This window comes from Silene latifolia, chromosome 2 (assembly GCF_048544455.1).
Source record: "Silene latifolia isolate original U9 population chromosome 2, ASM4854445v1, whole genome shotgun sequence".
NCBI lineage: Eukaryota > Viridiplantae > Streptophyta > Magnoliopsida > Caryophyllales > Caryophyllaceae > Silene > Silene latifolia.
In genome coordinates this window covers 29382906-29395875 of record NC_133527.1, presented here as the reverse complement: position 1 = coordinate 29395875, position 12970 = coordinate 29382906, and the positions used below count along the sequence as shown (strand labels likewise).

The 12970-nt window shown below is 36.7% G+C and overlaps 2 protein-coding genes across 3 annotated transcripts; one reads left to right on the top strand and one right to left on the bottom strand.

Annotated features, from left to right (window-relative positions):
* Positions 1–460: 460 nt before the first annotated feature.
* LOC141642548 (aminomethyltransferase, mitochondrial-like) lies at positions 461–4457 on the top strand. Its single transcript, XM_074451388.1, has 4 exons — positions 461–579; positions 2199–2784; positions 2959–3077; positions 3444–4457. The coding sequence occupies exons 2-4, from the start codon at positions 2224–2226 to the stop codon at positions 3988–3990; spliced, it is 1227 nt and encodes a 408-aa protein (XP_074307489.1). The 5' UTR covers positions 461–579; positions 2199–2223; the 3' UTR covers positions 3991–4457.
* Positions 4458–5061: 604 nt separating this feature from the next.
* LOC141642546 (dihydrolipoyllysine-residue succinyltransferase component of 2-oxoglutarate dehydrogenase complex 1, mitochondrial-like) lies at positions 5062–11902 on the bottom strand. 2 transcript variants are annotated; one of them, XM_074451386.1, is made up of 15 exons: positions 11421–11902; positions 11083–11140; positions 10883–10960; positions 9352–9412; positions 9237–9264; positions 9032–9099; positions 8868–8942; positions 8671–8726; positions 8551–8595; positions 8170–8442; positions 7955–8049; positions 6776–6866; positions 6565–6675; positions 6059–6253; positions 5062–5568 (listed from the first exon to the last, which is right to left on the bottom strand). In XM_074451386.1, the coding sequence occupies exons 2-15, from the start codon at positions 11134–11136 to the stop codon at positions 5377–5379; spliced, it is 1422 nt and encodes a 473-aa protein (XP_074307487.1). In that variant the 5' UTR covers positions 11137–11140; positions 11421–11902; the 3' UTR covers positions 5062–5376. The 2 variants fall into 2 exon arrangements, with proteins under 2 accessions (XP_074307487.1, XP_074307488.1); XM_074451387.1 differs by having other exon boundaries at positions 11083–11141; positions 11430–11502.
* Between the last annotated feature and the right edge of the window lie 1068 nt (positions 11903–12970).

Below are 12970 nucleotides of genomic sequence, written 5' to 3'. Positions count from 1 at the left end.
GAAATTACCTAAATTTTCTTGACTTTTGTCGGACACTACCAAATTGAAAAATCCGTTCAAATTAGACAAAATTTTAGCTCGAAAACGTTATTTTTGGCATTGAACATACATTATTTACTATACTTAATCTCACCAACTGTTTTGATTAGCTACTAACACATTTATGTCAATTTTTTTTACTACAATTTTGACTAGTTTTGCCGAGATTGTTGCTAATTTGGACAAAATTATGATTAATTCGATTGAAATTTTGACTTATTTGTCGGAATTTTAGTTAATTTGGAAAAAAAAATTGTCGAATTTACTCATTAATTTCAATTTGGTAGTTTTCGACAAAAATAAAAAAAAATATTAGATAGTTTCTCGCAAAATTTAAAAATTTAGGTAGTATTTATGAAAATGGGGTAAATCTTAGGTAATTTTTGACAAAAAAAAAAAAAACTCTATTCCATATTAAAAATACAAATACAAATAAAAAAATAAAAATCATTTCGACTTTGAGATGGTTGTATCACTGCGAAAGAAGTAGAGAACCATAATATTGGTGTTATTTGCTTATTCCATTTCCTGATCCTGAAGGTATTCTTCCTTTTCATCACTTTTTATCCAACACTCTTATTAATCACTCACTGATATACATTATTTTTAATTGATAAAGTTTAGATCTTGACGACTTTGTATATCTATTACTCTGCATCTTAATCATTTGTTTAACTTTTTATTCTTCATGCGCGGTATTTTATCGAAAGTAAACAAGTGATTAGGACGAATGTAAAAGTTCTTTAAGTTTGATGTTTGTGGTTTGTAGATGTTCTGATTTGTATGTGCACCACTTGAAAATCAAAAGTTTGAAACTTTGTTTGTGAATCTATGCGTATTAATCATTTCTCATTTATTTGATGATTGCAAATAAATGTTGGCAATTTGAGATTGCTTATTGCTTGCATTTTCATGTGGAATTGAATGTTTGGTGTGCATGGTTCTTTTAGCAGTTGTACTAGCTTATTTGAATTCTAGTTAGGAGTATTGGATTTCATGTATTTGAATGTTATACTCCTCCGTCTCAATCATTTGTTTACCTCTGATCAAATTATTGGGACAAAAGAGAGTATTCTTTACAATCACATTGCTATTGGTGTAAAGCCAGGAGGAGTAATGGGTGGCCGTCTACTATGTTGACCATATGCGCCTTGCAACTAATTAGAATCACAATACTCTCCCTCTGTCCCGGTCATTTGTTGTCGTTTTCCATTTTAGGGTGTTTCAGTCAATTGTTGTCCTTTCTATTTTATGATTGCATTTGATGAGTAATTTGATCTTTCAAACTCAATTTACTCCACTTGTCATCTTACAATTGGCCTCTTCCTTTCTCCTTGGTCTTTGTGCCAAAACAAAGGACAACAATTGACCGGGACGGAGGGAGTATTTTGAAGCTTTTCTTGAATGCTTATATAGCTATACTTGACTTTTCATTTCCCCCGAAATTCAAACTTAAAGGTCCCTGGTTTAATCTCCAATCTTATTTTCTGTCTCCACGCATGATCGCCGTGGTTGTTATATTGTTACTCCATCCATCTCAATTTTATTGTCCCTCTTTCTATTTGGGATGATTTAAGAAAATGTGATAAAATAATGATTCTACCCTTAAAATAAACAGAATGGAATATCATTGTGATGAAGGGAGTGATACTACTGTGATAATAAGTCAGCTAGAGGCAATTTTGGATGTTCAATGCTTTTACTTACTAAATTTGGAAAGGGGGCAATTATATTTATATATGGATAAAATTAGACGGAAATGGGAGAATAAAAATGGGATGGAGGAGTATTAAATTTGCGTACAGATTCAGGTTGTTAAGAACCCGACTTCAATCCTAAGGTTGCTTGTCCCATTACCCTCATGTTGTAGAATCCCCGTACCTTCCCTCCACCCAAAGGTCTTACCCAAAAAAACTGGTATGATTATAATTCTTTCTTTAATACATTGGTGTCACGTTTTGAAGTGTGGATTATGTAGTGACTCTTCTTTGCTGTCACGTTAAGTTACTCCGTATTTGTTATCTTTTAAGTGTTTCCTCCTGTCCTGATGGCCTCCTCTCAACACATTATAGAGTAATTAAGTATACTCTTCATAGCGTAAATGTTGCTGCCTGATACTACAAAATTTTCTTTTAAGATTTGTTTAATTTTGTGTTCAGAGATTTCAATTTTGAATACAAGGAGATGAGGGGAGGAGGGATGTGGCAGCTTGGGAGATCAATTACTAGGCGACTCGCTCAAGCAGAAAAGAAAGTTGCTGGTCGTCGATGTTTCTCTAGTGAGGGTGATCTCAAGAAGACTGCTCTTCATGACTTTCATGTTGAAAATGGTGGGAAAATGGTACCTTTTGCTGGTTGGAGCATGCCTATTCAGTATAAGGACTCGATAATGGATTCTACTGTCAACTGCAGAGAGAATGGCAGTCTTTTTGATGTTGCTCATATGTGTGGACTTAGTCTGAAGGGAAAGGATTGCATTCCTTTCCTTGAAAAGCTTGTTATTGGTGACATTGCCGGGTTAGCCCCCGGTACTGGGACGTTATCCGTTTTCACAAATGAAAAGGGCGGCGCAATTGATGACACTGTAATTACCAAAGTGAAGGATGATCACATATATTTGGTAGTGAACGCGGGTTGCAGGGATAAGGATCTTGCACATATTGAGGAGCATATGAAGTCCTACAAGGCTAAAGGTGGTGATGTCTCATGGCACATTCATGACGAGAGATCTCTTCTTGCCTTGCAGGTTGATTCTTGAGGTTTCAATTTCCCTGTTAATTATGCATGCTAAGAAGCATTAGGCTTTCACTTCCTAATTAGGTAGAGTCACCGTGGTGTATGACTAAAATATACTTCCTCCATGGGTTCGATCTCAATTCATATCATCTGCCTTTTAACTTTGTTGGATGCATGTTATCAGGGTCCTCTTGCTGCTCCTGTTCTTCAACAATTAACCAAGGAGGACTTAAGCAAGATGTACTTCGGGGCATTCTCTATGATCGATATCAGCGGCTTCCCTTGCTATCTCACCAGGACTGGGTAAGACCCAATTTCTTTTTTTTTTTTTTTTTTTTTTTTTTTTCGCTTTACGCTGGGATAAAGCAAAATAGTTTATTATACTTGATGGGTTTTTTCTTTTTATTATTATGAAATAGTAGTCATTCAATACAATTTTTATATCAGTCATCTAGAAACACTGTCACTGTGTTGTTAATAGTTTAACACGTGGGTAAAGCCGCGTACATCCAACCTCATCTACCGCACCATTTACATATTTGCCACTTCAACTTTGGTTGTATTTGTGGCCATGTGAGGTGGGTTACTTTTCTCCTTTCAAAATCAATGCAGGGTTTCTGAGATATTTTATTCAAGCTTTTATTTCTGAGATTCCTTTTGTGATTTCAGCTATACAGGTGAAGATGGGTTTGAAATCTCAGTCCCCGATGAGTATGCCGTAGACCTCGCAAAACAAATTTTAGAAAAATCCGAAGGGAAGGTAAGACTAACAGGGCTGGGGGCACGAGACAGTCTTAGGCTGGAAGCCGGTTTATGTTTGTATGGCAATGATCTAGAACAACACATTACACCTGTTGAGGCGGGGCTTACTTGGGCCGTCGGCAAGAGAAGGCGTGCCGAAGGCGGGTTTCTAGGTGCCGATGTTATACTCAAGCAAATTGCTGATGGCCCGTCTATCAGACGGGCAGGGTTCATCTCTTCTGGACCTCCAGCTAGAGGTCATAGCGAGATTAAGAACGAGAAAGGAGAAAACATTGGTGAAATCACAAGTGGAGGATTTAGCCCTTGCCTTAAGAAGAACATAGGTATGGGGTATGTTAAGTCTGGTAACCACAAGGCCGGAACTAAGGTTAACATTGTTGTAAGAGGGAAGTCGTATGAAGGGGGCGTCTCGAAGATGCCTTTTGTGCCAACCAAATACTACAAGCCAACATAATGTAGAGCAACAAGCTACATTGACAATCTCCTAATTTGTTCTTGTTTTTAGTATGCTGAACAAAACTCAGCCCTGAAATGTGTTTCGTTGTTCTTGTAATTTCTGGTGGAACGCTGATTTCGGTTCCTCTTATACGTTGTGGTCTTTTCTGGAATAAATGGTGTAGATGGTATGATGTTTGCTGAAGATGTCACAGTAGTAGAGATCCTCATCATACATTTACCACCATCACACACTCGCAGTAGACTTGACAAAGTCAGTCAGTCTCCGAGTTGATCATTTGGGTTGTGTTGTGCATTTTGGATTAGGTCGTGTTAGTTGTTTTGGTGCCGGTTTGTTTGGTTCTCCATCATGACTTATTTTGAGTACAAGTCTAAGGGTTGGGTCATTTCACTGCTGTAAGATTTTTGATACACTGTCAAGAAAATTATTAGAGAATTTTAGCAATCAATTACAATTTAATACCATGCTCTCGCCATTTCAGTCGGTTGCTTTTTTTCGATTCTTAAAATTCTTGGTCATTATGTCAGAAAAAATTAAAGATTTTTTATAATCGGTAAGAATAAATGATACGAAGTTTAAATCCTCGAAAACTTTGCAGGAGGTATATGTTTTTTTTTTTTGGTGCGATTGCTGGAGTATATGTTGACAAGGTAAATGATACGAATTGAAATGCGGAAGCGATATTTGTCACTCGCAACACCCGTATAGAAAAGTCCGTGAAATCACCATGAAAGTATCTTCAAAAACTACTCCCTTCGTCCCAAAACCTCTAACAAGGGATAAAAACGTAAATAAATAATTTAGACGATAGAATACAAGTTTATGAATATCCCTCCACTTTTCATCCAAATCAATTTGGCAGTATTTATTTTACGATTCCAGGCAGGCCAATGACATATCTGTAGACTTGACAAAAAAACCGAACACAAATATTTATTACACAAAAGCTCTAATTGATTCATCCTTTGATTATTTAAAAGGCGATTAACCAGTTAAGAAAGTTTTATGCAAACTGTATGTTGCCTTTGAATTGAATGGGAGAGATGTTAAGCAATTGCTGAATGCACGTTTGAAAAATTGACGCATGGCTTAAAACTCAGAGAAGGCGGTATTTTCAATTCAACATATTAAGTAATAAAGTTCACCTTGCTCAACAAGAAAATTTGAAATATATTGCCCTGGAACCAAAGTCCAACGCTCTCTTACCCTACGTACGTTGGATTGCATTCACTCAAAACATAATGCAATTGTCTGAAATTCTCGATGCAGGGCCCGAATCAACCCCCAAAATTTTATGATTACATGACCATTTGTTTTTATTTTCAGCTAGCCCCACTTGAAAACAGTTGAACAACAAAACTCCAACTCTTCACCTTAAGCAGATCAAATGTCGAGAAGCAATCTCCTGGGATCTTCAATCACATCCTTAATGCGGCGCAAGAAGAGTACTGCCTCTCTTCCATCAATCAGTCTGTGGTCATAAGTCAGAGCTACGTACATCATCGGCCTCGCAACTATCTGACCTCCAACTACCATAGGGCGGTTTACTATTGAATGCATTCCTAAGATTGCCGACTGCAAAAATGGAAAGAGTAACATTAACGCAATCATACTCCCGTTCCTTTTTGTCACACTATATAGTTCCAAAGCCGTTTATTATACCAGTTTTAAAAAGTAAATTGGTAAATTGCAATTGGCATCATACTCTATTAGTCTATTACTTTTTGTTGATTTCGTAAAATTCACGGAATTAAATACAAGCTATGGCACCAAATCATGGATGAGTTATCATGGTCTTGAAGGTTTGTGGGATCAGAATTTGAGACGGTATTGGCCGCATGATACGAACCGACCAAGATCAGGCTAATTCCAAGATCAATTCTCAAACCAATATTTAATCCCATGATTGATTGGGCCCACATGCACATTTACATGGATTTGTTGTTTTCTTTAAACATTTCGTTTTTAAATACAAGGCATTTGTTAATTGAAGGGATTACAGATTATTCAGCAGTGAGCCAAAGAGCACTGGTTAGAATTGAACGGTCAAGAAAATTCTGCGTACCTGGGGTGGGTTGATGATTGGGGTACTTAAAAGGCTTCCATAGACGCCACCATTTGAGATAGTGAATGAGCCTCCAGCCATCTCATCAATTGATATTGTTCCATCATTTGCCTTCTTAGCAAGAGAGTTAATCTCCTTCTCTATCTCAGCAAAGTTCATCTTCTCAGCTCCCCGGACGACAGGAACTACAAGACCCTACTCACCAATGAAAAAGATTTCATACATTTAGCACAAGTGCAGTCAGTTTTATTAGCAACTTTCAGGTCTTTTTTAGAAAGGTTATTCCGACTACTATCTTTATTTAAATAATGTGACCAAACAACCCATTCACTCCAGCCAACAAATAAGATTTGAAAGAGGCAGAAAACAAAATTGGGTCGTATTGTACCCCAAGACTTCTTTAAAATTGTGTTTCTTAAATTTATTATTGGAAAGTAACAGGGGAATCAGCGTGTTATTTGATGGCTTGGAAAATAGAACCTCAATCAAATGGATTAGACAGAGACCTTAGGAGTTCCCACAGCAATACTTATATCAATGTAGTCTCTGTATATTATGTCATCTCCATCTATGACAGCATTGACAATTGGTTGACTTTGAAGTCCACTCACTGCCGCCTATGTACACAGCAAAAACACAGCATTAGCAAATCCATTTCACGTGTACATGACAGATTTATGTGAGACTGAGAAACCATAAGAGAGCAGAAGGACCAACTTTAACAAATCCTGACATAAATCCCAACTTGACTCCATGCTTCTCAACAAAGGCGTCTTTGTAATCAGAGCGAAGCTTCATCAGATTTGTCCTGATACATAATGGATGTCCACATGAGGCAGTTTTTAAGTATGTTTTGGTTACTGGTTAGAATCATTAGAAGTATTAAACATAGATCGTAGGGAGTAATTAGCTAAACAAGGAAGCATTGACAAACTGCACTCAACAAGGATCCCATAGGATTATGCAGCAGCTAAACTAGAAAGGTAAAACAAAACATGCAGAATTCAGTGACATCACTGGACTTGCAGAACATGACACATAAACAGAAAAAGTAACCCAACAATAACCATCCCTACTCCATGGTACTTTCTCCCACTTTCCTCGATTTTGGTTCTTAGAATGTTTCCTACCCAATAAAATGTCCCAGAGTTAAGGTTAATCTCTCTCATTAGTACATGAATCATGCAACTCGTACCATCCCAACTACAAAAAGTTCATAAACAAGCAAGAAAAGGACAATTATTACTCCATCCCATTGTATTAAATCTCAGCCGGTAGTCCGGGGACACAGAATAATGAGATAGTTATACTCGTAGACTGAGATATGGCCCTTAACAATTGCTTCTGAATAAATATTAAACAGAATTTAATACCCTGCTCCCTCATCCCAAAAAAGAATGATTACTTTCAGGATTCAGCAAGTGAGTACAAACACTTTTACCACAATATTTTACTTTGACCACTTTCCACTCAGTGCTTCAATGTTTACGAATATGTACGCGATAGCAGATGCTTCATAAGCAGGGAATATATGAAACATACAAATCTACTAGGAGCCTAAGGGAAATACAAGAACAAATAATACACATTTCAGAAAATAAACCAAAGGCAATTATGCAAGATTGTCTTCTGGAATCCAAGATCATTATTCTTTGGTCATGATTTACACAGTGGAATAACCTAGTTAAGTTCAACTAGCAGTCATCTGATGTACTCAGGGTCTCAGGTGGAAATTTCGCATCAAGAGTCATCCAGAATTAACCTCTTATTACTGCTCAAACACCACACAAAGTATTTTTGGTGTCCTTGTGGCACAATGCTAATGTTGTTTTTATAGTTATGCAAGGTACCCTTGTCTTGCAAAAAACAACTATATATTCAGCAGCAAATACTTACATATCAACTTCGTTAAAAGTAGTCAGCATGGCAAAAGTGTTCTGAGAGTCCTTCAAACGATTTGCAACTCTTTTCCTTAATCTAGTCATGGCAACCTGAAACATATCGTGAATATCAGAAACAATCAGTGACAAAGAACACTAACCACTAATTCCAGTTTCCAAATCCTCCATTTAAAGATCATCCGGTATAGCTAAAAGAATATATAAGCATACCCTCCTCTCTCTATCCTTGGGGGGTAGTTGAGGTTCTGAAGGCGAGGACTTTGTCGCTGGTGGAGCGGGTGCTTTAGGCTTGTCCTTGGGAGCAGGAGTCTCAGATTTAGGCTTCTCTTGAGAAGAAACTTCAGCTTTTGGCTTTTGCTCAGCTGCCTTTTCCTTCTTTGCCGCTGGCGGCTCTGATGGAGCCACATGTGCGTGATCAGCGGATGTTGAAATGATTGCTATCTTGTGGCCAGGCTCCACAATGTCACCCACTTTAGCAACAAGCTAGAAAATGCAAAGCAACCACATCACTTGCTTGAGTTAAGGTAATATTCTCAAATGGAAATTAGAAAATATTCAAGAAGTGAAACACAGCGAGAAAACGACACATACTTGTTGAATAATTCCAGACTGAGGACTAGCAACATCAATGGTGACCTGATGGTAACACGCACAAACAAATTAGATTAAATCATGATTAGAAGAAATTGAAAGTTAAATGCCTAGGGGTACCTTGTCTGTTTCAATTTGTGCAATCGGTTCATCAACTTCAACACGGTCACCAGGGTCTGCTTATTCAAAAAAGATTATGTTAAGATACAATTGTTATTTAAAAAAAATGAATGGAAGAAGTATTCTTACTCAACTGAGTGCAGTCCCTGAAGCTACTAACTAAAATAGAGACAAATATTAGAGCTTAGGAAACATACGCTTTAAGAATGTAGCCAGGGTGCCATCGGTGACAGATTCTCCCATGAAAGGAACCACAGCTTCTACGACGTCACCTAAATGGGGACAGAAATGCATTTCATATAGCTGTGACTTAGACATACTTGGAATAACCTTCAGACTCTTTTTAAGGACATAATATTACCTTCTGAAGAGTAGAATCTGGCCGACATTTTCCTACATGGATCTGTCTGAAAACAGGTTCCCACTTGCCTGTGAAACCAAAAGTAATGAATGCAGCAAGTGCACGAATAAAAACTGGCAACCATTTCCTTAAACAAAAAACAACTTATGGAACAGCACACTGCAACACTGTAAATTCAAAATCAACTACAAGAAAACAAACAAACCTTAATGAGCTTGCACCAGCTGGACTGCCTGTATCAAGATAATTGGCAAATCAATTGATACGAAATAGACTAAAATTTGCATGATTAAATTTGCTTGAAAAGGCAGGTGACCTACCTAAATCCCCGTTTAAACTAATGATTCTTACAAGCTTTGAACCTCTTTTGAGAAGCAAACTCTACAAAAACAAATGCAATAGGTAAGAAATATAAACATTCAACAGAAAGCATACAAAGAACGTCAATTGAATAAATGTTGTCTAACCAGAACCACAAACAAGATTTTTTCAACAAAGCTTCGACGTCAAGTTTGCAAACATAGCCAGATAATGATCTGCTAAGAATGTCGACAGTAAGGCGAGAAAAAATGCCTAACTACATGTGGGGAATTTTAACAGTACGTATTCTAACAAAATCATGCCATAGTAAACTATAATCATGCACTCCATACTGAGCATAGCACAAACAGAATGGCTGGAAAGGCTGAACATCGAACATCTAACGGCGTGAGAAAAAAAGAAAACACATATCTGAACTACTAAATGGTGCTTCCTCTGTCCAGTCATTAGTTTACATATTTCCATTTTGTGATGTTTGTTTATCTTTCTAATTAAGATTGTTTTTAATGTGTAAATTGATCTTTCACTTGTATAAAACTTTAATCCGGTTCGCTCGTCATCCAAAAGGAATCTGGTTCTCTCCTCCATCCATAGTCTTTCGGTCGAAAGCAGCCGTAAACAAAGGAGCGGGAGAAAAGGTGTAATAAATGTGTACGAACTCCAAATCCAATTGGACCTATAACCATGGCCTAATCTCGATCATTGTACTGTAAGTGTGGCCATGGTAAGCGCAAAAACATTGATAAGATGGCCCTGCTTCGGTATCATGGTGCAGATTCAATACAACAATGGTCGGCATAAGGGCACAAGTCTATGGAGGGGAAAACAAAATTGACAAAGGTAAAAAAGCTGAACGCACATTGATGCAAACACTAACAAAGGAATTGGAGAGCAGGTTGGAAAAAGGCATCTTCTAGTTACTCTTTGGTTAGTTTCCAGAATTCTTAGAAGCCACCAAAATTTTAGAAGAAACTACTAGAAAGAAAATAAACACAAACAAGTTGCTAATTAGACACATCAACCGTACCATAACTTCCGACCACTTCATATTCATAATATCCAACATTTTGTCCATGTACAAGCTTCATACAAGAATTAAAACACTCGTAGAAATCTCATCATCAAGAAAACCAGCAAAGACCAATAGCATTTTCACACATAATCTAACTTCAAATAATATATAAACTATGACTAAATATAGCATGGATGCAAAAACAATTCGTCACCATCAAAACTTACTTTGTTTTGTCCTACTCAAAACATAATACTCCATAGCTTATATGAATATGTTAAATCAAACTCCTAATGATACGAACATTATATAAGTCCTTTCCAATATGTTAGCGTAAAGCGGTTATACAGTTTCACACAATAAATTTGTGCAAATTGGTGGTCAACTATGGATATTATCATCCAAACACTAGGAGACGACTTGAAAATCATCGAAACAGATGCAATATATTGGACCTATCCTCAAGATAAACCTAGTATCTTCTCCATATAAATAAGAACATGTTAGTCAAAAATCACCTCACTTCCCACGGTGGCATATCCACGAGAACCCAGCGCCGACTGTGCAGCAGTTCTCTGAAGCTGGCGCCCAAGCACCTAAACAACAACAACCAACAACATCAACAAAACGTTCATACAAGTGACTAATTCAGACATACAAATAACACAATCAGACGCAATAAACCGAATAATTCAATAAAGGTATTAAGAAACTCAACCGAGCTCGACGAGACGGTGTCTCGTACAATCTTTCTCCGCACAATCCCTAGCATCGTCCTATACATGAATTCAAAACACAACACAAATTCAGAACATTTCCAGGCTTCACCCTAAATATTTGCATCATTATAAAGTTGACAATTCAACTACTACAAGATTCAATCATCGTATGAAAAATCAACGAAATAACCAATGATTCAAACCCTAAATTACAACTTATCGCTTGAATCTAAACAAGTGAAGAAATGATTAATGCTAACGATGAACTGAAAATCATTCTAGTATAGATCTAATTAAATGATTTAAGATTATAAAAAGAGGGAGAGAAAAAGTAAACCTAATTATCGGAGTGAAAAATCGGCGGCTTGTTGCTTGCGAAAGGGGGAAGAAACTAGAAACAGAAAATGGAGCGCCGGATGATAAACGCCTTATGTTCTTTGCCTTTGAGCTACTTTTTTTTCTTCTTTTTTTTCTTTCGTCACAACTCAAAATACCAGAAATTCTAAATTACCCCCATATAACTCTATACCATATGTTTGTACATTTATGATAATAATCGAAAGGAAAATATTGTATTGCAAGAATATTTTCGTAAATTTTCTTCAAAAAATAAAAAATATTTTCGTAAATATCTAAAAGATACTTTTAGTAATGTTTCATCCCTAAATTGTTTCACAATTTTCTTTATAAAAAAACTTATTATTGCAGTTTTCCAAGTGATTAGCTTACCATTTTTTAAAATATTTACAAAATATATATACACGAAATATAATAACTGTTTCCAAAATATAGAGTAGAAGTTATTTATATTATATTTACATATAATGATATTATATAATATAGTGTATAATATATTGTTCTCTCTTTACATACACTTGCATGAAAGATGTATGGATTTGACATAGGATGTTTTGTAATACTCCGTCCCGAATAATCTTTTTAATTTGACAACTTTGACCATTAATAAATGTTAAAATAATACTTCCTCCATTCAACTCCACTCTACCACTTTTCCATTTTCATCCATTCAACTCCACTCTACCACTTACTAAAAAAACGAAGTAAAATGACCATAGTATCCTTATAAGAACATTTTATTTACAAAGAATGCCACTAAATAGCCCACTTACTTTTAACCACAAAATACACCCTAAACTAATCCTAGCCCAATTAACACTACCTAATCCATCTTAATACACTAACCCTTCCCTCCAAATATTAATGACCCAAACCCAATATACCCAATAAACCCATTCAAATTTGTGAAGGGATATTGGACTGGATCATTCCGTCTCCTTCATTATACCCAAACCCAATTCTCACCCTCCTCTTATTCCATCCATTTCATCCTCAACCCTAACAATCCCTCACATTCTCTCAAACCTTCTACACAATTCTAAAACCCTAATCTCTCCCTTCTCTCTCTACATCCGCCTCCTTCACTTCATCTTCTCAGAAACCCTAGATCTGTAAATCCGTCTCTTCACTTCATCACTTCATTACTTCGTCTTTGTCTTCTCATCTTTATATCTATAAATCCGTCCTATCATGAAACCTCCTCATCCAAACTGTGGTAATGAGTGTATTCCGTGTGTTTTTTATCGTTATCGTGTTGGTTTACAAGACGATGAAAGCGATGATGACTATGATGAATCTGCTCCTAAATCGCCTCCTCCAAACCATATCGTACCTGATTCGTTAGATCCTGATGATTTGGGCACTGAAGTTGAAGAGACGGAGTTCGATGATGGTGGCGTTTGCATTCCAAAGTCGCCTGAAACGCTTGAGAACGTCCTCCTTCAAAGGAGCCTGCAACGCCTGAGAAAACCACTTTAATCGAAGTGGGTGGTGGATCTGGAGAGTTTGAAAGTCCTTGCACAAAGAACT